This window comes from Thalia democratica, chromosome 1, assembly GCF_965202585.1.
Source record: "Thalia democratica chromosome 1, ktThaDemo2.hap1.1, whole genome shotgun sequence".
In the NCBI taxonomy this organism is placed as follows: domain Eukaryota; kingdom Metazoa; phylum Chordata; class Thaliacea; order Salpida; family Salpidae; genus Thalia; species Thalia democratica.
The window spans coordinates 47,985,203-48,011,961 of record NC_139165.1 but is presented as its reverse complement, the minus strand read 5'-3'; the positions used below and the strand labels follow the sequence as shown (position 1 = coordinate 48,011,961).

The 26,759-nt window shown below is 25.4% G+C and overlaps 1 protein-coding gene across 2 annotated transcripts; it reads right to left on the bottom strand.

Moving 5' to 3' along the window:
- Nucleotides 1–805: 805 nt before the first annotated feature.
- Nucleotides 806–13,775, bottom strand: LOC145832464 (uncharacterized). 2 transcript variants are annotated; one of them, XM_082939782.1, is made up of 19 exons: nucleotides 13,685–13,775; nucleotides 13,552–13,629; nucleotides 12,413–12,454; nucleotides 10,432–10,578; nucleotides 10,003–10,169; nucleotides 9,710–9,845; nucleotides 8,730–8,890; nucleotides 7,942–8,014; nucleotides 7,450–7,629; nucleotides 6,851–6,979; nucleotides 6,102–6,446; nucleotides 5,798–5,986; nucleotides 5,367–5,546; nucleotides 4,465–4,587; nucleotides 4,075–4,272; nucleotides 3,337–3,540; nucleotides 2,435–2,560; nucleotides 1,986–2,099; nucleotides 806–991 (listed from the first exon to the last, which is right to left on the bottom strand). In XM_082939782.1, the coding sequence occupies exons 1-18, from the start codon at nucleotides 13,731–13,733 to the stop codon at nucleotides 1,987–1,989; spliced, it is 2,640 nt and encodes an 879-aa protein (XP_082795908.1). In that variant the 5' UTR covers nucleotides 13,734–13,775; the 3' UTR covers nucleotides 806–991; nucleotide 1,986. The 2 variants fall into 2 exon arrangements, with proteins under 2 accessions (XP_082795908.1, XP_082795915.1); XM_082939789.1 differs by lacking the exon at nucleotides 12,413–12,454.
- Nucleotides 13,776–26,759: the final 12,984 nt, after the last annotated feature.

Below are 26,759 nucleotides of genomic sequence, written 5' to 3'. Positions count from 1 at the left end.
TTTTATGAGCTATAAACAAATTATGTAAAAGTTTTCACTGAGTTAGAAAACAAACATAATTTACTTTATATGAAGTTACTTATGTATTGAATCCAAGTATACTGTTATACTATACAAAAAAAGAGATGTTTATGTTTTATAAAAAAAACTTATAAGAAAAAATGTCAAACAAATTTTATAAAACAAGTTTTTCAGGAAATCAATAAAAACCTAGATTTTAATTAAAAGAAAAAAGTGTAATACTTAAAAAAAATTAACTTTATTTAAAATTTTAGAAACACTACAGTTATAAGTATTTTTATACTTATTTACATACATACAACTTTTTTCTAAGCTTTAGCACTGTAGAAATTTCTGTAATAATTATGTTACGTTGGTTTGTATTATTTAAGTTATTTTTAAAATTTTGTTTAATTGTTTATATCATTTATTTGTTTTTAATAATTTCATTTGTTTAAATGTTTTTTTTTAATTTGCAAATATATACAGACTTATTACAACAAAATTCTAGTTAAACTTAAACTTTTTAGATTTATAACGTGCTTTTTTATCTTTAGTTGACGAATAAGGTTATTTATTAATCTATAAGTAAAGAAAAAGAAAAATTTTGATATTGTTAAAGTGTTTTTTTAAGACCTACATTATAATAAGTATCTAAATCTAACAAATGTAAGCAAAACTGTGTTTGATTTTTGTACTTACTTCAGTATAAAAATAACTTTATAGTACTATTAAAACTTGTTGTATTTCTACAGTTGGTCTATGTTAAACAATGTTTAAGAAAAATATCAAATTAGGATAAAAATTAACGTGTTTTTGTTATATTTATTAATGTTTAGAAAGAAAAAGAATGTTTTACAAACAAAATAAAAACAGTTCAAAAATATGCGTTTAGTAAAAATGGTCCTTATAAACGTTTAAGACAGCAACATGAAACTTAAATATATTTTTTGTTTTTATAACTTCCTTTCTTTCTTGTTTTCATCATCATCTGTAAAAAGTTTACTATAAAAACCCTCTTTAGTCATAATTTTTATATAGCATTTTTATATAATAAGTTTTATAAAGCAAAACTACACTGTTTCAGTATTAGAATATATAAAATACAAAGTCTGGACAAGGTAGTTTAAGTACTGCAAATAAAATTTAGTTTTGCAAATCTAAAAGTTAAGTTTTTTTCTAATTAAAATCTATAAACAGTAGTCTTTCTATTAAATTAGCTATTTGAACAATATAAAAAAGTCTGAACCAACGGGAAAATCGAACTAAAAATCATGATAAATTTTTTTTAACAAAGTGGCTTAAACATTTTGACAACTTTCAAATATTTTCAAAAACAACATATAAATAACAAAAGATGTCTGTCAGACCTAAAAATCAGGCTATTGTTACAGAAATGTTTTCTAAATCTACTTCAAATTAAATTTTACTTGTTGTTGTTTTTATTTCAAAACTAGTTTTCTTCATATTTCAAAAATAAATGATGCTAACATAAATCAAAATATTCTTTTTTGAATATATAAGTTTTATCAAGTGTTTTTTTAATATTGCTATTTACGCTTGACATGAAATATAAACTGCAATGTAATTCTTTTTTTCTGATTTTACTTCGTTGTATTAGAGTTTTTGAAAGTTTCAATTTTGTTTTTAGTATAATTTTACAAAGCATGAAAAAGCATAAGTATAAATATCTTTTGATTAACGCTTGCTTAATGATAGAGGTTTATTAAGTTGAATTCAAAATTTCATAGCATTGCAACCTTGAACACGACGTTTTTTTAGTAAAAATTGCGAACTCAAGAAGGAGACTACGGTATAATAAGCTAAGATTCTTTTAGGTAAACTATTCAAATATTTTGACAACAGTAGTTTAATATTTTCTAGAAAATTTGATATCAAAATGTAGAATAACACTAGATCTTTGTGAAATACTACTTTTATTATAAACTGAGTACAAAATGTTACATGTAAAATATACTACTAACCTTAACAAAGTTTACAAGTTTTCTTGCATGTTTTCTTGTAACTATCAAATTTGCAGAAACCTATAGTTTCTATATATAAACAATATGCGTCTGAGTAGTTATCATCACATGTACCTATTTTTTTTATTACAGTCGCATAAAAGTGATAAAACTTTTTATAATCTTGAAAGACTGTGAAGGTTGTATAAACTTTAAAGTTAAAAAAAAGTATCCTACGTGTTAATGCTGCTTTAAACAAGCTGGGTTAGAAATTTTCAATTGACTCTTTTCTATAACTTTAGTGTTTCAGCTTTAGACTTTATTAACGTTAACATGCAATTATTAAAAATAGTAAGTGTTTATGAATCTTTATATGGTTCTTTTTTAATGATAACATATGTGACAATAAAAATAAATAAACAGATCAAATCGGAAAAGAACAAATAGAACCAAATAATATTTTTACTTACCACCTTGGCAATACCCGCACGTTTTAGCACAGTATTTTTTCATAAACCAAGTATATGTTTTAGTGCAATATCCTTTTGTTTTCCATTTATTGCAGTTCCTCGTAGGTCTTATATCCTTACAGTCACCTAAATTTAATTAAAACATCGTTGCAAGTTAAAGAGTTTTTGATATTTTTTTCTTTATTACAACTAAAATACTTTGAGTTATTTCTTGTTTCAAAACGTAAAATCAGTTTTTTAATCATGTTTTGTAGTGTTTTTAGTAAATTCGTGTGTCTCGTCTAGCCTTGAAAATAACTTCGTTGTGATTTTTTCAATAGTAAATAAGTACCTTATACATTTATCTTTTAAATTGAACAACCTCATTTCATCGCTGTAATGAATATGATTAATTTTAAAAATATAGACTTAAAAAAGTAAAGCTATAAGGGATGCTTTTTATTAACAAAATTGATTTCTTAAAGTGTGAGTAAAAAAACAAATTAAAATACCTTGCTAGGTTTTATTAAAGCTTTGTAAATAAAGTTTAGTTATCTAAAACGTTTAATAATTTATAAATATTATTGCTTGAACTTTTACATTAAAAACAAATCGTAGTTATATAATGTAAAAAGATGTTTACTAAAGCTTTGAAAACCCTTACAATGGTTAATTTTATGTATCTTATTCAATTCGACTTTTACAGTTTAATTTAGCAGTAAAACTTAAGAAAATATTTTGTTAAACAGTTTTTTCGACAAAAACATTTTATATAGTTTTAAACACAACAGTTTATTTTAAACTGGTTAGAAAAAAAGAAGTAGTTTGATAAATTCAAAGGAAAATTCAAAACTTATATATTCAGTTAAATTAATGTCGTTACTAAACTAAAATTAAATATTTTTCTAATCAAACAAACTTACTTTGAGAGACTTCCTCACACGTGAATCGAGTAACACTGAACTTTTCATCTTTACGACAAATTGCTTCGTCTCGCGTTCCATACTTAACTTTGTAACCTTCTGAACATTCTACAGTGATTTTTTCACCGACTAAAAACGAATTTTTATTTTCCGGTAGTATTTTACCATTTCCATAAACGTTTGGAAGAGTGGTGCATCTTAAATCTAAAGCATGTTTTTAATTTGTTAAACAAAATTAATAATAATTGTTAAAATTGTAAACAAGGTTGTTAGTTTTGCAAATAGTTTAAACAATTAAAACTATTATGACAACATATGGTCATCTACCCATAGTAAAATGATTTGATCTCATTTTACTTGTTAATTTTTAAATGTTTCGACTAGAAGGTTCCGATTTATCAACTTTAAACTATTACAGTTTTAAATGCTAATAATACGAATCGTACACAACGCATTCTATTACTAGTTTATTTGTAGCATAATAATTAATGTTTTATAAATTTTTAAACAGTTTTATTTAATGTAAATTTAAATCATAAAACCATTAAAAACTTGGGAAACTTATTTTATATAAGTTAAGTTAACACTATTAGTCACTTTATTAAAGTACTTAAACTACTGACTTATTTCTGCTTTTTTGCCCAGAGGTTTAAACAGAAGTAAATGAAAAACTAAGTTTAATACTATAAATAAACAATATTCTAAAATAAGAAAACTTCAAATAACTGTCTTCTGTACCTTCAGGTCTAACACACACGAGTTGATCAACGGTGAACTTTCCACTGTCCGTACAAAATGCCTCATCTTCCGTTCCGTATTTCACTTCGGACCCGTCTGAACATTTCACAGTAACTTTATCGCCAATTGAGAATGAGTCTTTATTTTCGTGTGTTAGAGTGCCGTCTCCCACCAGACTAGGGAGAGTTGTACATTTGACTGTAAAAAAAAACTATAATTTTTTTCAAATTTAGTATAAGTTTATACAGTATCCCTTTGCAGGTAAAAAAATCAAGTAAGAAAAAACCAATATTTAAATTTACAACTGTATGAGTATTGTTTCTGTACGTATAGCGTTTCTTGTTTCTTTGATTTTATAAGTGCATTCTAAATTGACATTATATTACTTACCATTTTTACAATAGCCACACGTTTCATTACAGTTTCTTTTCATGTAAGGAACAAACGTTTTATAGCAGTATCCTCTTCTTTTCCAATTTTCACAGTTTCGCTTGCTTTTTACATTTCTGCAACCTATAAAAGTTTACATTACAAACTTTAAAATATTTTTATTTTAGACTGCTTAATATCTCACAAGATATTTTATTTTGAATTACTTAAGTTAATAATTTTTAAAATGCTTAGTTTAATGTTGTTTAAATTCTTATCTGTTTAAAAATATAAGGAAAAAAACATTTACAGAAAGAAATAAGTAAATTTTAAAATATTTGTTTTACTAGCGCTTTAAACAAACAATAAGCTAAAAAAAGCTGTACTATATGTTTTAATATATAACTGTTGCTTTTTTGTGTTAAAATTTTGTGCTTTTAATTTTATTCATAATTTAAATACAATTTTCTAACTTCGACTAGTTAATTCTAGGTAGTATAGGAAGTTTAAAAAATAATAACAGATTGTCTTAAACTTGTCTTAAATTGCGTTACATTTAAAATTAGTCATTTATACATCCTGTTTTACATGCATTGCATGCTTCTCAGTATTATATTTCATTATTCATTCAAATATAACTTTGATAAGCACAAATTTAACGGTACATGTTTGTAAGTCAGTTAAAAAAATAAAATTTCAATAAAAAAGAAAGAAAGAACCCTGTAAATTAAAAAAGTTCAATAGTTTGTAATTGTTGTTAAAGTACATAAAAAGTGTTAACAGACTAGTCCATTTAGTCACTTTTGTTTTCAAATTAAAGTTTTAATATAAAATAAAAGTTAATAGTACACTATGGCAAACGATATTTTTTTTTCTTAAGTTTAAAGCAATTAATTAAGTTTATTTTGTTTTAAGTTACAAACCTTGCTCACAATTCACTACTTCAGGGACAAATTTCTTCTGATCAGTGCATGTTGATGTTTCTATGGTCCCATTTGAGCACAGTACATTTACTTTTTCTCCAACATCATACTCTGTTTTTTTTATGTCAAATTCGCCAACTCCTAAAATTTTTGGAAGAGAAGAATTTGGACAACCGGTTTCTAAAAGGTATTTGTAAAATTTGAATGTTATGTTCACTTTTATTTTGTCTTAACTTATGTTTTAGTATATGAGTTTTAGACTTTTCAAAATATAAAATCTTGTTTCTAAATTTATTTAAAACTTAAACATTTTTGATGCTTCTAATAGTAAACACAAGTTAATTATATAAAAATTGTAAAATAGACAAAAAATAAACGTCATTGTTTTTACGCTTTAGAAATGTATTTTCTGAAAGCTATCAAACTATTACCATCTTCTACGCAAAGCAAAACAACTGGATCAAATGACCCGTCAGCTTTGCAAACTGAAGTTGATTTGTCATTAACAGAGTGTCCTTCTGTACATGTGACTCCAACTTGGTCATTTAATTTGTAACCATCAGTGTTTATGCCGTTCAGATTTCCTTGGCCAACTAACGTCGGTGGCTTAGTACAAACAACTGTAAAACAAAATAAGTTAGTGCAAAAAAAACGTAATAGAACAATAGTTTAAGCTCTAGTACAAAGTAAACATGTTTATTTCTATATAAATATCAGATTACCAATATAACTTACTATTATCATTTCCGTCATCATCGTCATTACCATCATCATCATTTCCGTCATTACCGTCATTACCATCATCATCATCATCATTATTATTTCCATCGTCATTTCCGTCATCACCATCATTATTTCCGTCATCATCAGAACATTTGAAATCAGCTTCAGAGAAAAAGCCATTTTGCTGACAAGTAGTAAATGATTCTCCTTCAGACTTCCCGCTGTTGCATTCAAAGTAGACTTTTTCATCAATTTCAAAATCATTTTTAGTAAAAGGATCCCCTCCATTACTCAGTTTTAGTACGCCGTTTTGAGGTACTTTTGGAAAGGTATTTGAAAAGCAGTAGTTTTTCAGATCTATATTAAAAGTTATTCTAGTTAATTGATAAAATAATTTATTTTCGATAAAAATATTACATCTAGTTATGGAACACTTTTTTTTTGTAAAAAAAAAAACATTTCTCATACAGTAAAAACAAGTTTAAATAAAGTAAAAGATACTTGGCATACAAGCTGACCTACAGTCAAATAAACGTTTTATTCATTTCTCTTCACCTTTTAAAATACTAATATAAGTTCACTAACTACCTAGGTTAGTACTGAACACATTTTTAAATAAAACTTAAAAAAAAATTGTTGACAATTATTCGACAGTTTCTATACATTTCAGTAGGATTAGGTTTGAAATTTAGAACCACCCTTGTTTTAAAAAACTATATACTTTTTACTTGTACTTTTAACTACTTTTAAGTTAAACAAACCTAGATCTTCGTTTGGTGTGCAATAGCCACATGTTTTTCCACAATATTGAGCATATTTCGTACATTTATTTCGGTCTAAAGCTTGAAGACAAAACATACTTTCCCAGTCATAGCAAGTTTTGTCTATATCTGTAAAAAACACAATAATTTTTAATAATAGGCTTCTGCTTTAAACTTGTTTTATAAGTTACTTTTTAGATTATTTAGTATACTTTATGTAGATTGTCAAACTACATTTTAAAACTCTGTTTAAAAGAGTTTTAATTTCCTACATGAGAAATATTCTAAAACAAAACTAGTTTTTAGTTATAGACTAATTGACATACATTTACAATACATACAAATACACTAGGAAAGAAAAAAGTAGGTTTTAGTTTAAGATGAATTTTTATATTTATTTACTATATATAGAATATAGATGAAAGTTACACAAAAATATCTAATTCTGCTTAAATCTTAAAGTACATAAACTTTCAAAAAGCTCTAAAATTGTTGACTTGGTTAGTTTAAGACATATATAATTACTCGGACAGTCTGTATTACTAAACCTAAATCGCTGTTTTTCTAAACTTTTGTTTATAAAATTATCAATTGAAAACCTTCTTGGCATTTTAGTGAAGATGGGAAGAAAACTCCATTTTCTTGACAAACAGCATAATCTGGACCAATTTTGTGATAGTGTTGGTAACAATTATGGTATACTTTAGAATTTACAGGCCAAAATGCGTCTCCCCAAATCTCTCCATTATTAACTGATGGCAAACTTTCGCACAACGTTTCTGTTTTTTTTTTTGTATATAAAAGTACACTTTAACCTTCTTAAGGAACACAAAGTTATCTATTAAGCTGTTTTGCAAAAAAAAAAATTGCTAAACAACTAATTTTATATCCTCTTTTAATTTAACAAATACAAAAACAATTCGTATAAGATAAGTTGCAAGTTTAACTTAACATAGCTTTTTACTACAACAATAACAAAAAAGTTATTTACTACAATACAGCTTACTTTACATTATAACTAAAGTAAATTTTAGTTTTTGAAAATGACCTGTAAGTGATGCATATTTCCTAAACAAAGTAAATATATTAACCTTTCTGTTTCAAAGCTGGACACTTGTACATTAAATTAACTTGTCTTATGTCTTCTTCTGACATCACTCGACCCTGTTAAATATTTCAATTTTTTTTTTTTATTAAAAGCTTATCTTAATACTACTAGTGATAAGTAATCTTAGGGCTGTAATGTTTTGTTAATAAAACTAGTTTTTTTTACAAAATATATTATATTGTTTATTGAACGACAAAAATAAAAACACTCAAAATATATGACCCTAGGACCTGGTGCACGAAAAAACGTTTCCGTTATCGAGTTGCACACCATGGATACCTTTAACGTCTTGTCCAGAACAAGTGTTAGAAAACAAAAAACAAAAGTAGTGAATAGAAAATAAAAACACATTGATAACGTTTTTTATATAATAAAGTTCTAAAACTAGCTAACAAAATTTAACTTTAGCTAAAAAATATTAGTTTCAAATAATTTTTGAATAATGAATATTTAATTTTCTTGCATAACTCTTGGATACCTTTTAATGTCTTGTCTAGGAACAATTATAACGGTTTTAAAGTGTCTGAGACTCTTAGAGTGTGTTGATAAATTAGCAAAAGTAAATATAAAACTTATGAGTATTATCTAGTTATAGTACGCCGATCAAAAGGTTTTTCTAAACACCAAGTCATTTAACCATGTTTTTTAGCTTGGATTTGTTTAAAGTGTACAGTAAAATTACTTGATTGACACAATACTTTTCGATATTGGGACCGTTATTTTTAATACTTCTTATTGAAAAAAAACAAGTATGTAGTAAAAACAACCGACTTGTCCGAGAGCTTCGTATGGTTCTACTATGTTAGTCATAGTGTCTTTACCGTTGATTGAAAAAATTCTCGAATTGTACTGTAAAATCGAGTTGATGTCATATGGTGAGTTTGCATTATGCCAGGTTGCTATAGACATTTTGTTAAAATTGTTTGCCATACCTGTTAAATATTATTTGAGAACCTAACAAAAGTAATACAGAATGATGTTTTATAAAAGTAAAATTAAAAACTACAAAAAGTTTACACCGTCAGTTTAATATATAGTATTACCAAGTTTTATTTAATAAAAACAACGCATGTGTTTTCAACATATCTATTTATAGAAATTATGTACTACTTTATTAATATTTGACCAGGTCGGAATATTTTTCCGCTAAAACCTAGTAATAAATAGAATATTTAATCTACATTTTTATTATTATTTAGAATTTATATGTCAACAAAATTTTTAGATTTATAATATCAACGACTTTAAAGCACATATACTAAAAACAAAAGATTAAAGTAATAATTGTATTTTAAACTAGTACCAAACAGTTTTACCGTAAACTTTTTACAACAAGTAACAAAAAAACTGAACTTTGGCTAATAACTTAACTTATTAAATTAAATCTTTAACTTTTACTAATAACAACGTATTATTTATAATTACTTAACTTTAAAGAGTTAGTCAATATCAAGTAGAATAAAGAACTAGCTATGGCATTAATAGTTATCAGTGTCTGCAAGTGTCCATTGTAAAGTGCATAGAAATTATCAGGGAGGAAAAAAAACCTCTAAATATCTATAACTTTATTTCAAAAAGTGATTTTTGAAGTTTTAAAATTGGCACGACATTAAAAAATATTAATAAGTAATTTTCGTAAATACAAAAATAGTAAACATCAAAAAATACTGTGCAGCATTTTAATTTTTTAAGGCCACTAACTTTCAGGAAACAAGTTTAAACAGTTTGTTAAAATCAAAGCAATTAAACACTTGAGTCGATGTTTTCGTAATTCACTTTAATGAAACTATCTCTGTCCGGTCGGCTTTGCTCATGGAAGAAGCCTAAAGCGTGAAGAAACTCGTGAATGGCGATATACTTCGAACCACATCCGCTTCCCATTCCCATCTAGACATTTAAAAACTTTACTCGTATCATCAAATTAAATTGGTTCAAATTTTAAACATCAACATGTAATTAACGCATTTAACATCTGAACTCAAATTCAAATCAACAGTGGGTAATTGAAACAGTTTAAATTATTAGAAACAGTTTTCTCATTTACCTCTTGTCCATTTTTAATTGCAAACCCGATATAGGACCAACAGCCACTTTTTCTTGCGGTAACATTGATGAAGTTCACCTCGTTTGCCCTCTCTTTTAGCCGTATGCACGTAAACTGCTCGAAATCTTTAGCTGCCTCTTTAATCGCAATACCAACTCTTGAGTCTTCTATTAAAAGTACGAATAGTTAGCTTCTTTACCTACTTTAAAGAACTCTAAAGTAAATAAAAGTAATCTATACGTTGATAAGAACAATTATGCAAACCAAAAATATGTTAAAAAAAAATTTAAACAAACCATGAAACTTTTTATGAAATTTTGTATTACTTATTTGCAATAAATAATATTTAGATTTAAAAACCAAAGCTAAGAAAAACAAAAATTCAATATTCTAAAACAATTCAATTTAAAAAATAACCAAAATACTAACTGACTGATTCGTGAATTTGGTATGGTACAACATTGTTACCATCAGCATCTTTATAAATGTTCCATATTCGAATGTTAATTGCAGCATCTCTTTTTTTGAGATGGTGCATTTTTTTAATCTCATTATCATCAACAATAAAGTCGCTCACTAAATATTTTTTTGATTAGAGAGTGAGGTTGTAATTAGTTATTTTTATTGTGAATTAATTAATTTCATACTCTATAACAAATTTTAAAGTCCCTTTTATTTTCAAACATAACTAGATGATAAAGAAGTTCTAGGCTATAACAAGTTTTAAGTTAATAAGCTGTAAATTAAATTTGCTTTTATATTATACTAAACTTATGAATTCATTTTGTATTTACTTTATATTTGTTATTTTATCTTTTAATTGTAAACAATTTTAAAAAACCTTTATAACTTGTATGCTTTTATTTTATTGTAAGGTGCCTAGAAGAGCTAATAGCTTAGATAACAATTTTAGAAGTGTTGTTATATAAATATAGAAATTTTTACTCACTAATACTAAATTAATGAGCTATCTGGTTTAGAAATTTGGTATAAGTTGTATCGCAATATTGTATCAACGTTATTAGTTTAATTATTTTAAGAATGTCTTTGGTTAAAATGGTTAAAAAAAATATAAATTGACTTTTCAAAACGGTTGTTTTATTGAGTTTATTAAACATTTTCTATTTACTTTTTGGTTCTGTAAAAGCATTGTGTTACTAAAAAATTTTGTATAGTATGTATATCAAATTTAAAAAACAATATTTTAAAGCTTAGTGTTTACATATACCTTAAGTATTGAGAAATAGAAATATTTTTCTATTATTCCAAATAGTTTTTAATTATTTAAGTTAATGTATGAACTTGGCGTAAAAAACTAAAATTTTATTTAAAAAACGTTTTTTACAATTACTGGCCGTACTATACTCGAATATATATTCATTAAAAAAACAATTAAAGTTATCAACTAAATCTATTATTATTTTTGTTCAAAAATTTGTTAACAACAAACTAAAGATATTAAATAAAGTATGTATAAATACTTGTTTTTTTCTGATACCTTCAACTTTTTAACTTATTTTGGTTATTTTTAGTTTTAAGTTTGTTTCACACAAAACTTATTAAAGAACACATTACAATACTTATCACAATAGTTCTATAGCCTATAGCTTTAGACGGTTTACAACACGTCGTTAGTTGAATAAAATAGTGACAATTGATTGTTCATAGACATAATATATAGGGTTAATATATAAGTAGTAAATATTATATGTATGAAAGGAATATTAAAATGATTATATAGCCCTTGTACAATTAGGCTAAACAAAGAGTTATCTTTGGCTCAGCATTGTTTTAGATTTAGATTTGAGAGACCAGAAATCCACTTTTAATAAAGTGTTAGTAATTTATGAGCCTAACTTTTTTCATGGAAAAGGTTATTTCGACTAGATAACTTGAATTTTAGAAAAAAAATGATGACCAGCTTCGTAAGTGCTTACTAACTCTTATAGAAAAAAATACATATTACAAAACAGAAACGTTAGAATTATTCTTAATTTCTTGATGTTTGGTAATATTAACCTGGAAAATAATAAAAGCTATGAACGAAAAAGTATTAAATATTACAACAGTGCGTTAATATGAGTAATTTAGTTAAAACGTTTCAAAACTCCTAAAGTAAACTAAATTGTCTAAACAAAATGGTTTTGATTATGATTTTACTTCATTTAAATAAACGTTGTACCATGTTATAACTTTTTATTATATTTTTTATTATAACTTGTCAATTAGTTTTTTAGTATTGTCTCTAATTAGTTACTTACGTAAACTTGTTTTCTGCTGTTTCATGTAAGACTTCAATGTATATAACTTTTTTAATACTTAAGTTCATTTTATTAAAAAATATTTCAATATAAAACTATTGTATATACTTTTTGTTGGAAACTGTTAAAGATAACTTTTTTAAACTTACCGGTTTTTGCTTTTTTATCATCTGAAAAAAAGTCTTCAGGTTCTAAAAAAAATTTATTTTATAAACAGTGTAATGTATAAATCAGGGTTTCCCAAACTTTTTTTAAGGCCCCATTAGAGAAACTAGAAAGCTATGGTCCCCTCTACCAAGACTACTCAAAAAACTACCATTAAAAACACTTAAGAACTTAGCCCACTTTGGGAAACCCTGGTATAAATAAATAGTTTGCTTAATGATTTTAATGTATATATTTTATACAATACTTTTATTTTAAAGAAGTGTTATGAGTTTTAGGTAAAGTAAGTATTAAAGTAAAAAAGTAGTAAAAGATAAAAGCATCTTCTCTTAAAAAACATGATTAGTTTTATTTTGTTTAGGAAAATATTTTTGAAAATGATTATAAACTCTGGTTTCTGAATATTTTTTTTGAGTATATATAACAAATCAGCAAATTATCTCAAAACTAGTTATAATTTTTTTTTTAATGAGTTTAATTAACTTGTCTAACAATTAACTTTTAGAAAGTTATAAACAGTTTTATGTACTTAAAAATAAAGTGTTCTAAAAACGAACATAAAATATTTGTTTAATTGCTTTAATTCTATTTTAGTATATAAATTTGATTTGTAACTACTTATAAAAGTATTTATTTTGTTTCAAAAAAGATGTAAGTGATAAAACAACTAAAAATAAAACAACTCATAATTAAATTTAAAAATGATAAAACATTAAAAACTATTTACATCTTTAATTTATATACAAATAATAATGAGATTAACGAAAAAAAAACTAAAGTGTTTTAACTACTTTTAAAACATTACTTTTAAACTTAGTTAGAAACTAGTAACGCATTTTTTATAATCCGACTAAATTAACACTTTTAGCTGCACATCATGAAAAAACTAAATTAGTTCATACTAGTTTTTATGTTAGTATTCGTATTTTCTTAACTGTATACTTATAAAATAAAAAGTATTTAAAATTGTCTAAACGTAATAAACAGAAGTTTAGTTTCTTTTATTTTACTTGTTTAAAGAAATTTGTTCGTTGTTAGTTGGTTTTTACTAATAATTTTTTAATATGCACAATACGTTTAGTAAAAATTAAAACCTAACACAAAGAGCTTATGAGAAGCTTACCAAAAATATATTCTTCAATATGTTGTTGCGGAATTCTTGAGTCTTTAATAGCCGTGACATTTTTTACAGCCACCAAAACTAAAAATAAATAAAATTATATATGTTCGTTTAAAACTATTATTTAGTTGCTTACCTGATATTGATAAAAAAACTGCTATAAATTGTGACATTTTTTGTAACATCGCTCACAATAGTTGTATGATATCTGTTAAAGTTTATTTTGTTTAACTTTTATAACATAGCAGTCGTGTGATTATAAATCATCAACAAGTTCGTTAAGGAAGATGATATTGACTATTAATCATATCATATACGTAAATCAATTACAAATATCTAAGTACGTAAGTTTTATAAAACTGCATTTAGAATAAAAAAAAAATTAGATAAAAAATTGTATTACAATCCAAATGTTAGTTATAGAATATTTAAAAAGTTATAAACGCAAGCAAAATCCTTAAAAATTTAGTAAATAGTATTAAACTATAGATAAAAATAAACAAAGTTGCTTAGAAACATAAAAATACTTAATTGCAAAAACTTTCAATGTTTTGAAAAGCAACGTAGCTCTAAAAAACTTTTTATAATATCTATTTTCTTCTTAATGTACAATTGAATTAAAAAAATTTCTAACATCTTCTAATTAAAGAACAACACTACTTTGTAGTAAATGTTTATAGAATTAAGAAATGATATTAGTTGAATGATAAAATTAATACATTCTGTATGAAGTTTTAAACGCAGAAAATTTCAAGTTTTTAGAATATTTCATAACCATACTTAAAAAAATGTTAAAATGCTTAATGTTTATTTACAATGTTGCTGAAAAAAATGTATATAAAAAATATTATAATTTTAAATTAAAAACAATCTTATTTGCGACATGGATACTAAATTACGAATAAAACCAAAAACTATGTTTTAGTGTTTTTCGCCGCATATATTTCTTTAATTTTGTTGAAATAACTAATAGTTATTATAGAAACATGGATTCCAGTCCAACAGGAGTTTGTGGTTTGTTAATCAAGGTGAATCAACTAAAATTTATTCGATTTTTGTTAATTATGACGCAACTAGTCTCTGACGTACATATAGTACAAACGTTTGTAACAGTGGAAAGTTTTTACTGCGTTTCTAATAAACTCAAATACTACATTTAGTCTTTTTTAAATAAATTTAAAGTAAATAAGCATAAACTATGTGTATATAACATGTATCTATAATCTAAACAGAATTAAACTATCTTCTGTGTGGCTATAAGATACAAAATAATTTCAAACTAAATCAAAAATTTAATACATATCGGTTTAAAAATCATTCAGAAAAAGTGTTTTTTGTATGTTTTTTTAAGTAATATTTCTTGAAATATATTCTCACAAACATAGCAAGTTAATTGATACAAGTTCATCTAAAAACAATAAGCTACATTAAAATAACTAAAGTCTTAGAATGCAAAGTTATTACTTAGTTCACTTGTTATTAAACCTTGTATACCTTGTTTTTTATTGACATTTTTAGTTTTTTTTTCTAACTGTTAGTCAAAAATTTTTTGAATAAAATTTAAATTTGTTTTACTAAATCGTTTTAAAGCAGTATAAACTATACAAAGGCTTAATTATAGTTATTATTACTTCAAAAAAAAATTGCAACTAAATTTTTTTTTGTTCTAAAAGATATTTAACACTAATCTTATGCAGTGGAGCGTTTTGACAGTTTTTCTGTTTCCATAGTGACCCTTAAGAAAACAAAATAAAACGGAAATAAAGCATAGATTATTAACTAAACATGTTGTTTATAGGTTTTGTTTTTATTTTTCGTTTAATTATCAAAAAAAAATGTTCAGTTTATTACATAAAAGACTAGCAAGTTTCACCTTTGCTTTTGCATCACCGAATAACAAATGAAATAGATTTAAAATTAAAATATAGTCGTGATTTCATAATTAATTAATTTTTTGAAAGAGCCTATATTAAAAAATAAATTATTTACTAAGTCATTTAAAGTTTGTTCAAGAAAATGGTACAAAATTTAAATAAGTGATGATTATGCATTGTTTGGGTTTAAACAAAAAAGTAAAACTTTACTGCAAAAAAGTTAAATATAAATACTAAATTTCTTTTACAATAAGTTGATCGTATAACTTTAGAATTGATTACACACAAAGATGTATATACTGGGAGCCGCTAAATTCCAACCCGCAATAATTTCCTACCCGCAATCGAGTTCCACCCAATCAAATCCCAGCCGGTCAATACCTAGAACCACTTACTGACCAAATTAAGGGTTAGGGGTAACAGTGATAGTAAAATTTATTAAATAACAAATAAAAATAAAACAAAATATCAAAAAATTAAGGAATAAATAAAGAAAACAAATAAAGAAAAAAATAGAGTGGAAATTGTGCGAGAGTAGGATTTAATCGGGTGGAAATTGTCAGTATACCATATGAATAAGTAGGTTGGCAAGTTTAAACGATTTAAATTACATTTAGTTTAGTAAAAATAAGAATTTTACAATTTTATTTTGTCTAAAAAAGTAGTATTCAATGCTTGTTTATTTTTACCATACTTAAAAAATTAAATTCTATTTTTTTGGTAGTGAAGGTACGTAAGGTTAAACTTTTAATTTTATCAAATTTTAAAGTAGAATAGTTACTACTATTTTGTATTATTCAAACATATTTTCATATTTTAACTTCTTGAAAATTAGTTTAATAATGAAAACTGATATATATATATTTCTTTTTTTGCAAAAGAATACATAAAAAGTACTTTACAGATAAAACTATTTTTTTATCAAAAAAATACAACCTTAAGTTTTATTTAATTAGTTTCAAAAAACACAACCTAAGGTAATACTTGTCATTATTAAAAGTGAACTAGCTGTTTAATCGAACGTTTTTATGTTTTTTTATTTTATTTAAACTTAATACGACTGACAGCAGTAAGCATTTTCATAAAAAAAATTAGGAGATAAGGTCAAAACAAATTAAAATTATTTTTTTCTTACAACTTTGCTTAGAAGCAATTTTCAAAGCCACAGTAGTTTTAGAAATAAAAAATTCATGAAATGTTCAGTGAAAATAAACACAAGATAACTCATAGAGGATCACTTTTATTTTTACACTTAAAAATTACTTGGTTTAAAAAAACACTCTTAAGGTATTAATAATACTATTTTAAGTTTTTGAACACTTATATAAAACAATAGTTCATATATACTGCTTTTTTTCAGCCTTTTCTTTGTAAATTTTTTAAAATATTCACGATACGAAACCTTTAAATGTCATAAAAATTAAAAAAAATAATACTAAGTAAAGATTATTTTTCTAATTTAGTTTTCTGTACATAAGTTTTACAACTGTAATTTTTAGTATTTTTTAGACTTAGTTGGTTTTAGTTTGTTGTTTTCGCCAATACTAATTTATAGAAATTGTTTAACTTATTACATTAAGTATTTTCTACTTATGTAATAAATTATAAAATTTTTAATCAAGTCAGTAACTTATTAAGAAATAAGCCTACTATTATCTAAAATAAAAAATATCAAAGCTCGATTTCTTAACATTATTGACTTATAATAACATTAAATAAATAATAAAGATTAAACTTCACCACTGGACCAACAAAAACAGTATCCAAGACAACCTACGACCAATTTCGTCCTTATTAGCATCAGCCAGGCAAAGTTGCGAGAAACCGCTGTTAACATCTAACCAAACGGGCTTAAGTACTTAAGTACTAACGCTTCAATTTTTTTGACTTTGCTCACAAACAGTGACGTCTGTAATTATTTTATCAATTATTAATAGCGTAAATTATCTCAACTTACTGGATTCAAATATTTGTTTGAAAAATTTAACAAGTAAGAAAATTTTCAAAACCTTACTAAAAAAGATGGTCCAGGGGCAGTGCTTAACTGAATTTCATGACCCTGAACTGCTCCTAAAAAAATAAGAGCAAAATGGAAAAAAAAAAGTTTAGCTAGATTATTTGTGGAACACGTTTTTTAATTAGAAACGTTGGCTATCTTAATAGGTTTGCTTGTACTAACTTAATTTATATTTTGAACGTGAGCAACCAAATGCTAAAGCAACATGTAAAAATTAGATGAGATATAACTTATTTTAAATTTTTTATGCACGATTTAGTCTAAATCATATACAAGTGCCACAGTATACGTACTACTTGGATGTTTTATTCTTGTTTTAAAAGATCAGTTTGTCCCACTTAATCAGGTAATAAAAAAACGGAGATAAATTTTCACTTATGTATTAGCTATATAACACTAAATTTAAAAAAAGTATCATGAGTTATGATTAAACAACGATCATGATTACATTTATGTTTTTATTTCAAACTTATAAGTAAATATAGTTACTGATCATTGTTTTTTGTACTATTACTATTTTGTAACCATAGAATGAAACAGTGTGTGTTTAAATAAACACTAACTGTAGAACTTTACTGTATTATCCTTTGACTAATTTTAGTAAATCTTTCCCTGTAGACAAAACCAACTTAGAAATTTACTTGGTATGACTAAATCAAAGCGCCTTGAAAAAGTTAATGGCAAATAAACTCGGCCTAAGTATTGCAGTGTTTTAGCTACCTACTAGAAAAGTGGCCTAATGCTATTATAAAAACTTTTAAGTATTGTACAAAGACTGATACATTAAAAAAAAACAAAATGAATTTATCAATGGTTTAAGCAATTTACAAAAAATACTTGTTTGACATAAAAAGACGGAAGAAAAATTACTATGAGTCGATCATTTCACATGTTTTGCTACAGTTAAAGTAAATACTTCCCAGTAAAAGAGCATGCAGAAAACTTATCTTTATTTTTTGTTTAATTTTGCGGGTTTTGTGAAACACAAAATGCTTATTGGTATTTGTAAATACAAAATACATCGGTTAGAATTTGTGAAAGAATCTAATTTTAAACTTGTTTGTGCTGGATGGTTCACTTGAGTCTTTTCTTGAAACGATCAGTTATAAATCTAATGTGGATGTTTTTTTATAAAAATAGCTTTTCATCAAAATAATGACTATAACTTATCAATAAACCTAGATTAGAATACGGATCTATTTCTTAAAATTGACATCCGGTAGAACTCAGATTTCAGCAAAAAAAAAAGGCTGGATCCGGTACATCACTAGTTTTAGCCAGTAAAATTTGTTTTGTATTTAATACTTTAATTAATAACTAAATCAACAACAAAAAATCAGTTGAAATGATAACAAATTTAAACTTAAAAGCTTATTTATGTCAATTTTTAAATATTTTGATAGTCAATTCAAATTATTTATCACCTAATAAACAGAGTAAACTTTTATAACACAAACTTATACTTTTTTAGTATAAAGTAAATAAACCTAGCACGTAATAAGTTTAATACGAACAAAACTTTAAAACTAGTAATTTTTAAACACAATATATACTTTTATAAAAAATTTTTAATTAAATTTGCAAAAATAAAATATGATTGTTAACGTTTTTTATTTTAATAATCTTGATGAAACCGTATACACTTAAGTTAAAAATTTTCTTAGCGTTCATAATAAATGAAAAAAAAAAATCAGTATTAAATACCAGTATATTATAGATCTATTTTCAAGTATGCTAATATAAAACTAGAAAACTATGTAAGAAACTAAATTAAAGACTAATGTACTTTTACACTAGAAATACAACCAAATTTTTCTTTCAAATTTTTCGAGACCATAAATCTTAACTAAAGTCGTAACAAAAGACTGATTTTGCAAAACCTTTGAAAACAAGTAACTTACACACGATCGTTATAACATTTACCACGTCAGAAAAGTCCCTCTCTGAAGAATTGAGGTCAATGAACTTTTTACAGATATTGTCAAAAGTTTCACAATCGTTTCGTTTATACCCAATAACAAACATTTTGTTTTTTACAATAAGTAGGTTGTGACTTTTTTTTGCTCTAACTATATTTGGCATTGGTGACCATTTATTAGTAAGAGCGTCATAAAATTCTACAGTGTTTAACGTATTATAAGAACAATCTTATACACTTGCAATTCTTCTTTCAAAAGCTCTCGAAGCTGCACGTCTTCTTGCTTGGTTAAATTTTGAAACTTCTTTCCATTTATAATCTGTTCTAAACTGCAAAAAAAGTTTTAGTAGTAGTTTGCAAGCCGCGGTAATCACCACCAGCTAGATGTACTACACCTATAAAGGCACAAGCACAAAAATGTAACAATAATAGTTTTTTGTTTTATTGTAAACTTTTTTCGCTGATTTTGCGAAAATTCTTGTATCTAGAATGAAATAAATGGAAATTGTACGAGAAAAAAAAAAAAAAAAATTGCTCGAAGAAAAATTTGTAAGGAGGGTCAATTTTGCACCAGAGTAAAAAAAAACAAAAAGATAAATTAATTAAACAACAAAATGAAAGGAAAAAAATTACTAACCTAGGATAAGGGTTAGGAGGGATTAGGGGTAACAGTGATAGTAAAATAAATATAAAAATAAGTATAAAAAAAAATAAAATAAATGAGAACTAATAAAGAAAATAAATAAAAAAATCAACCCGTGCAAAAATGTCTCCGTGCGAAACTGTCTGCTCGTGCAAAAGTCTCATTGTGCAAAAGTGACCTTTCGTGCAAAAGTGTCTTCGTGCAATTTTGTCTTCGAGCAATTTAGTCCCCTGGTGCAATTTTGTCCGCTCCTACAAATTTGACACCTACCAAGTTTTTGATGAGTTAAATTTTACCAGGAAATAAAGACCTTTTGGTAGGTTGAACTAATACAAACTCAATACAAATTAGTTATAAAAAGTAAGAAACACTTAGATAAGTAGTCTTATCAAGTCTATAACTTTTCAAATAAGTTGCTACAACAAACATTATTTAATAGACTTGATGATTACTATTTTATAATTTTTCAAGTTTTTTAATTTCTCTATTGCCTGATAATTTTTACCATTAAAAAAAATTCATGCTTAGTGTATGAGTTAAATTATACCCTAGCCATTAACTAATGTTTAGCTTGTGTTTAAATACAAATATTTAATATAAAGCATTTGGGGAAAAAATCATGGGATCACTCAGAATCTAACTCCCTGAAGTATTTCCTGAAATTTTAGGTCTTAAATTAATGAATGAAAAGTGATGAGATATTTTGTGAATTTTTTAGGGTTGCAAAAACACTGAAAATTTGGAAAAACCTGGAATTTGAGAAATTTTGAAAAAAATACCTGGGATTTTAAAGTAATGTATCTAATTAAATTTTTTAGTAATATTTGTTTAATATATAGTACATTTTTGGTATCTTATCAAAATTTGATAAAATACAAAAAATGTACCATATATTAAAAAAATATATCTAAAAAATTTGGTTATCTTTAGTTTTAAGTGCACAAATTTTAATTCAATATACAGGATTTTTTAGCTCTATTTTTAATAGTTTTTAATTTTATTCTTTTAATTTTTTAAGGTAGAAAAACTCAGAAGAACTCACTCTCCCCTCTGCAACAATAAACCTTTTCTGAAGTTCAAGTGAGAGAGTTTGAGCGAGCTCATCACGTGTTATTCCACCTGCCCTATATTCAAATTTACTAATAAATAATTTACATTTTAATTGAAAATAATACTAAATCTGTCTATAAACTGAAATAAATTCTTAACTATCCAAAATAAAAACTAATCCTAAAGCTTCATTCAAAAAAAAAAACCCTGGTGACATGCTATTTGACAAACACTCACAAGGCTAAAATCTCAACACAAAGTGTGGGAAAACAATAAAGCTCAAATCCCCAAGCAAGTATCAGTGACCCTACAACAAAAAACACATCAACAATCAAATCATGTGATCACTGCCACCAGTGTGAACTCACAATCAGCTGTTGCAAGTTCAAATAAACCAATATTTAACTTAAAGTAAGTTCTATAAAAACAAACTAGAACAAAGAAATACTGTAAGTAGGAAAAAAGAGATACTGTTTGTTTTTGAAAAAAAAAATCAACACTAAAATCAATGAAAAATACATATTTTAAAAATTTGTCAGTACTAAACTTAATATAAAACTCAAAAAAAAAAAGTATTTATATTACCTTTATACTTATACCTCTAATTTCTAATAAAAAATAAAAAATTAAATAGATAAAATGAACTATCTTCAATAACAAAATGATAAGAAATAAAATAAATTAACAACAAACAAAATTTATTTCAATAGTTTATAACAATCACTCTTTCATTACTAGGGCATTCATAAAATAAAGACCAACACATCACAATCTGATGCCCATTTAACAGGAATCAAATTTCAACACAAACAAAACATACATGCAGAGCTCATACTTTCCACTACTATCAATCCAAAATGCAGCAACATAATTACCTGGCCTAAAACACTTCAAATTCATTTTTTTTGCTTCTTTTTAGACAACTGTTCTTTGTTTAAGAAGTCTGTAATTGTAATAGATGTTTGTGAATGTGAGTTATCTAAGTATGAGATTATGTTTTTACCATACTCATCAGGCGTCAAGCTTTTTCCTGCCCTTTTAAGCCTGAAGATTGAAGAGCTTGGTTTTTATTATAAGCATGTTCTTTTTGCTAATCTGAATTCAATGTAAAGACGGTCATTCTTGACAGCATCATCAATATCACTGCCCAGTAACAAGAAAATTTATTAGATCTGGTAAAAGGGCCAGGAGGATTTTTAAATTTCCTTTGTACATATATTAAGCTCTTCCTTCTCACTGTACCCCTTTTCTTCATTGTTTTTTATTTTCACGTTCCATTCAGCACGAATGACTTGTATGTAATGTACAGGTTTTTGCCACTTCTTAGTATTTGCCAGTGCATCAGTAGGCAACAAGTCAAAACTTTTGTTTAATATTACATTCCGAGATGCAGTACTGAGATTATTTTTACGCCTAATTTGTAAACCATAGTTGACAAGTCTAACACTACGTTTCTCAGCTAAATTGTGTATAGGAACTTTATCTAGTTTTTCCATCATCTCATTTTTACTGTTGATATATTTATTAGTGATCCGGTATCAATATCAGCATTTGATCTAAAGCCAAATGTAGCTCCTTCTGAACTGCTAGACCATGAGAAAATGCTCTGAGTAAAAGTCTCAGGATAATTTCAACTTCAGTTTTGTACTTGTTGAAACATTCACTAAGAGAATTAATGATAACAACTTTTGGTGATGCTTGCTTAAATACCTTGGTTGGTACAAATGAAACAACACACTCTGAAGTCTGCAAGAAGTGGTAAGGTTTAAGAGTGATCATGTCTTTGTACAGTTTTTTAAAGACTGACATAACTGTGGAGTACTTAGAATTTGTATCAAGCAAGATTGCCATCAGTGGACTTGTTATATGCATACCCATCAAAGCTGTAGCACAAAATATTGGTTTTAAAACTTCCATATCTAAAAACCCTATATAAATGATAGATATTGCATTAAGAGTATGCTGATTTTGTTCAAGATAGTTCTTGATATCATCAAGGTGGTGTAAAAGAGCGGCAGAGCATAAATCTAAAAATGCAGTTCATATTGTGTTAACAAAAATTTATACTGTAGCTTTTTACTCAAACAAAGTTAAGTATTGTATTAGTGAGTTACTGTTAAATTTTGTTCAACTCAAATCTAATTCTGTATATATAATAAAAACAGTTTCAGTTTAAACGTAGTACTTACTAAAAAGTAAAACTCAACTGAAAAAATTACAGACAACTTAAGCATTTTTATAGCACCATTTAACTAGTTTACTGTTTTACCTTATATAGGTGCATTTAAGGCCATAGGGGGGGGGTCCGACTTTTTTTTTACAAAAAATAACTTTTGATTTTATATGAAAGCTTTAAATACAAACTACAAGCCTGTTTTTATAGAATTCGAAAATATTATTTAACTTTTGAGATATTTTATTTTTTGTAAAACGTTTCCGATACAAACGTATGGACCGCAAATTTTTCGGGGTCAATTTTCTCGGAAATTTAAAAATTCACTAAAAACCTATTTCCTCCTTCATTTTTTGACCTAGAGACTTCAAATTTTCAGGAAATGTTCCTTTTAATATTTTGAAGAATCTGAATGTTGGAATTTTTGAAATTTTGAAAAATAAAAATTTTATCCACAAAAAACTAAAAAAAAGGGTAGTTTTTTGACAATAATTTTTTTTTTACTCAAAATTAAAAAAATTTCTACAATAGATCTTTTTAAAGTTTAATGATACACATTCTGTAAAAATTTGAGAAAGATTACTCAAAAAATGAAGGAGGAAATAGATTTTTAGTGAAATAGTCTTTTTTCGCATTTTTAGTTTTTGCCTTCCATAAGGAACCTATTGAATGCCCTTTCTTTGATCGCTTATATCTCAAAAGTTACTTTGAGTTTTTTTAAGCGGTTAAAAGTGTCTGATAGCTCAGATTAAATTCTACAAAATAAGATCAAGTTGTAAAAAACAAAGTGGACCCCCCCCTATGGCCTTAATTGTTTTGTTATTGGTAGTATAATTAAACGTACAATAATTAAAGCTCAATACTAACATAAAAAATAATTAAAAGAATCTAAACAGTACTTAAACAGATAAAACAATTATTTTCAAACATTTTTTGCTAACTTTCGAACAATTTCTAGTTCAAAAGTTTTGCTGACTCAGCAAATTTTGGCCTTAAATTTTTGACAATTCTCAAACCTAAAATTTATGGTGGCTAGCTTTTGGTGTAAGACAACTCAACCAAATTTTTTTTGTGAGCTTTAAACACAAATTGGAACCTTTTTACAAGGTTAAAAAAAAACTTAACAAACCCCCCCCCCCCTAGTACTACTACTTAAATACTACTGAATAAAGGATGGCCAACTGTTATTGAGAAATTTCTTCCAGGTTTTTGAAAGTACACTTTTTGGGTCTATTTTTAATTTTTGTTTAAGGTAAAGACTTTGTCAAAAATTTTTTTTTGAAATGAAGCTGAAAAATTTCTGTAAGTTAATCAAAGTGAGTGCTCATAAAACTAAGAATCACTAAAAAATTTTTTATTAAAAACACATTTAAAATAGCTTTTTATTATCTTTTAAATATTGTTATACTGTTTAAGAAAATTTTTTCTTTTAATTTAATTCCAAAACTATATAAAAAAATTAACTTATAAAACTTGTTTTATCAAAAACTTGTATTTTTTGAAAACGTTAAAAAGGTCATACATTATATGGGAACAAGTGTAAATTACACGAAGCCAAATTTGCACAAAAACAACTTTGCACCAAGTGTCAATTTTGCACAAGTGACAGTTTTGCACGGAGGGTCAATTTTGCACAAAATAATACTAACTGAACATAACTAAATAAAAAATATACTAAAATCTATATAAGTATTATAAAAAAATTAATAATTAAAGTTTATTAGTATAATTCCTTTTAATTAAATTAGGTCTAAATTTATTAAGTTTTAAATTTATTCAGTTTTTTTTTTAATTGAAGTTAAATTAATGTGTTTAAAAGCTAATATAAAATTAAGTTTTATTTTAATAAAAATAAAAATAAAATTTTATTTTAATATAAATAACTCTTATTAAAGACTAAACATGTATTGATGTAAATTTAATTTAGATTAAAACTTAAATAAGAAATAAAACAATATTTAAAATAAAATAAAATAATATTTACATGAGTAAGTGTTAAAATTGCACAAGCATACGCACAAGGGGACAAAATTACACGAAGATACTTTTGCACAAAAAAAAACAGGAAAAAATTTAGTATCAAACAGATGAGTCGTGTGAAAATAGTGAGACAATTAGATAAATTTAGAAAGGAGAGAATCCGTCTTATGAAATTTTTATTGTGCATTGTATAGAAATTGTGGCTGTGTAGTTACATGAATTATACTTGAAATTGTTTTTGTTGTTTTATATTAAAGTTTCAATTTATATATTTTAGCTTTCTTTTAAGCAGGGTTGCCACACACTCAGGGAAACTCAGGGAATTTTCAAGTTTTAGAAAATCTCAGGGTAACTCAGGGAATTTTGACTCTTATTTTTAAACTCAGGGAAATTGAGGACAGTTTTGATTTTTTCTAAAAATTTCAGGGTAATTTTAAGATTAAAAAAAAATCTCTGGGAATTTTTTTTTTCTAGATCTAGAATGAGATTTAGTTAATTCAGTTTCAAAATTTTGTTCAATACAGTTAATTTTATTTATTTTTAAGTGCTTATTTGAAATTTTTTAACCCTTCAGCTAGTTCTTTAAATTCTTAGAATTATAATTGTAACTTTTAATAAATAATAAAATCTTTAAGGATTTCAAAAAAGCTCAGGGAAACTCAGGGAAGTTTCTAGTCACTCAAGGAAGGTTTTTTGACCCCAAGAGTGGCAACCCTGTTTAAGTGTTTTATAAATTAAAGTTTAAGTTTTAATATTCTTAAAATAAAATTATCTTATTTTTACTTAATGTTTTAATTTTTAAGATACACTTTCAATGCATCCAAAAGTGTTGTTTTTTAAAAATTGATGTGGGATAAAGTTGTGTTAGTTATAATAAAATACAATCACTCATTTTGCTGAGTTTGTACGAAGTAGAATTTATTATTTTCTAGGCTTGAATTTAGTTATGGTCAATGGTATTGATTTAATATACTACAAATATACTAATCTCTAAATTTTATTTGTATAATCTGATAGGTTTATATAGCAGGGGGGTGTTTTGATTGGTTTTCTGATTCCTGTGCAAACCTTGAAAAAAAAAGAACAAAAAGGGGAAAAAATATTTTAAATTAGGTTATTGATTACAAATAAGATTTATAGACTCGGTTTAGCTTATTTGCTAATTTTGAAAATAATGAATGTTGAAATTATTAAAAAAAGATTCACTTTTTGTGTACCACTATAAAGCAGCTTAAATGAATTAAAAATTAGATTTTAATTGTGGTATCACATTGTAATAGTTATTTAAAAGTTTTTCCTTTGATTGTTTTGTTTCTTTTTTTTTTAAGTTGCCTAAGTTTCCCTCAGAAAATGCTATTTAGTGTAAATAAAAGATCATTTTGCATTGTTTTTGATCTAGTTAGTACAAATTTATTCAAAAATGTTCAATGTCATTACTAAAGTTTAATTGCACTTAGTTAGTAGAATAAAATAAGTTTGTGTGAGTCTTTGTACTCTATTAGTTATTTTGTAAAGGTGTTGACTACTGGGTTTAAGCTTGAAATATTCTACATATT

Excerpts from the sequence above, each read along its gene's own strand:
- LOC145832464 (XM_082939782.1), bottom strand. The coding sequence starts at position 13,733 with ATGTTACAAAAAATGTCACAATTTATAGCAGTTTTTTTATCAATATCA. Across the intron at positions 5,987-6,101 it reads TGATGACGGAAATGATAATA|TTGTTTGTACTAAGCCACCG; the intron begins GTAAGTTATATT and ends TTTGTTTTACAG. Across the intron at positions 5,547-5,797 it reads TTTGCTTTGCGTAGAAGATG|AAACCGGTTGTCCAAATTCT; the intron begins GTAATAGTTTGA and ends AATACCTTTTAG.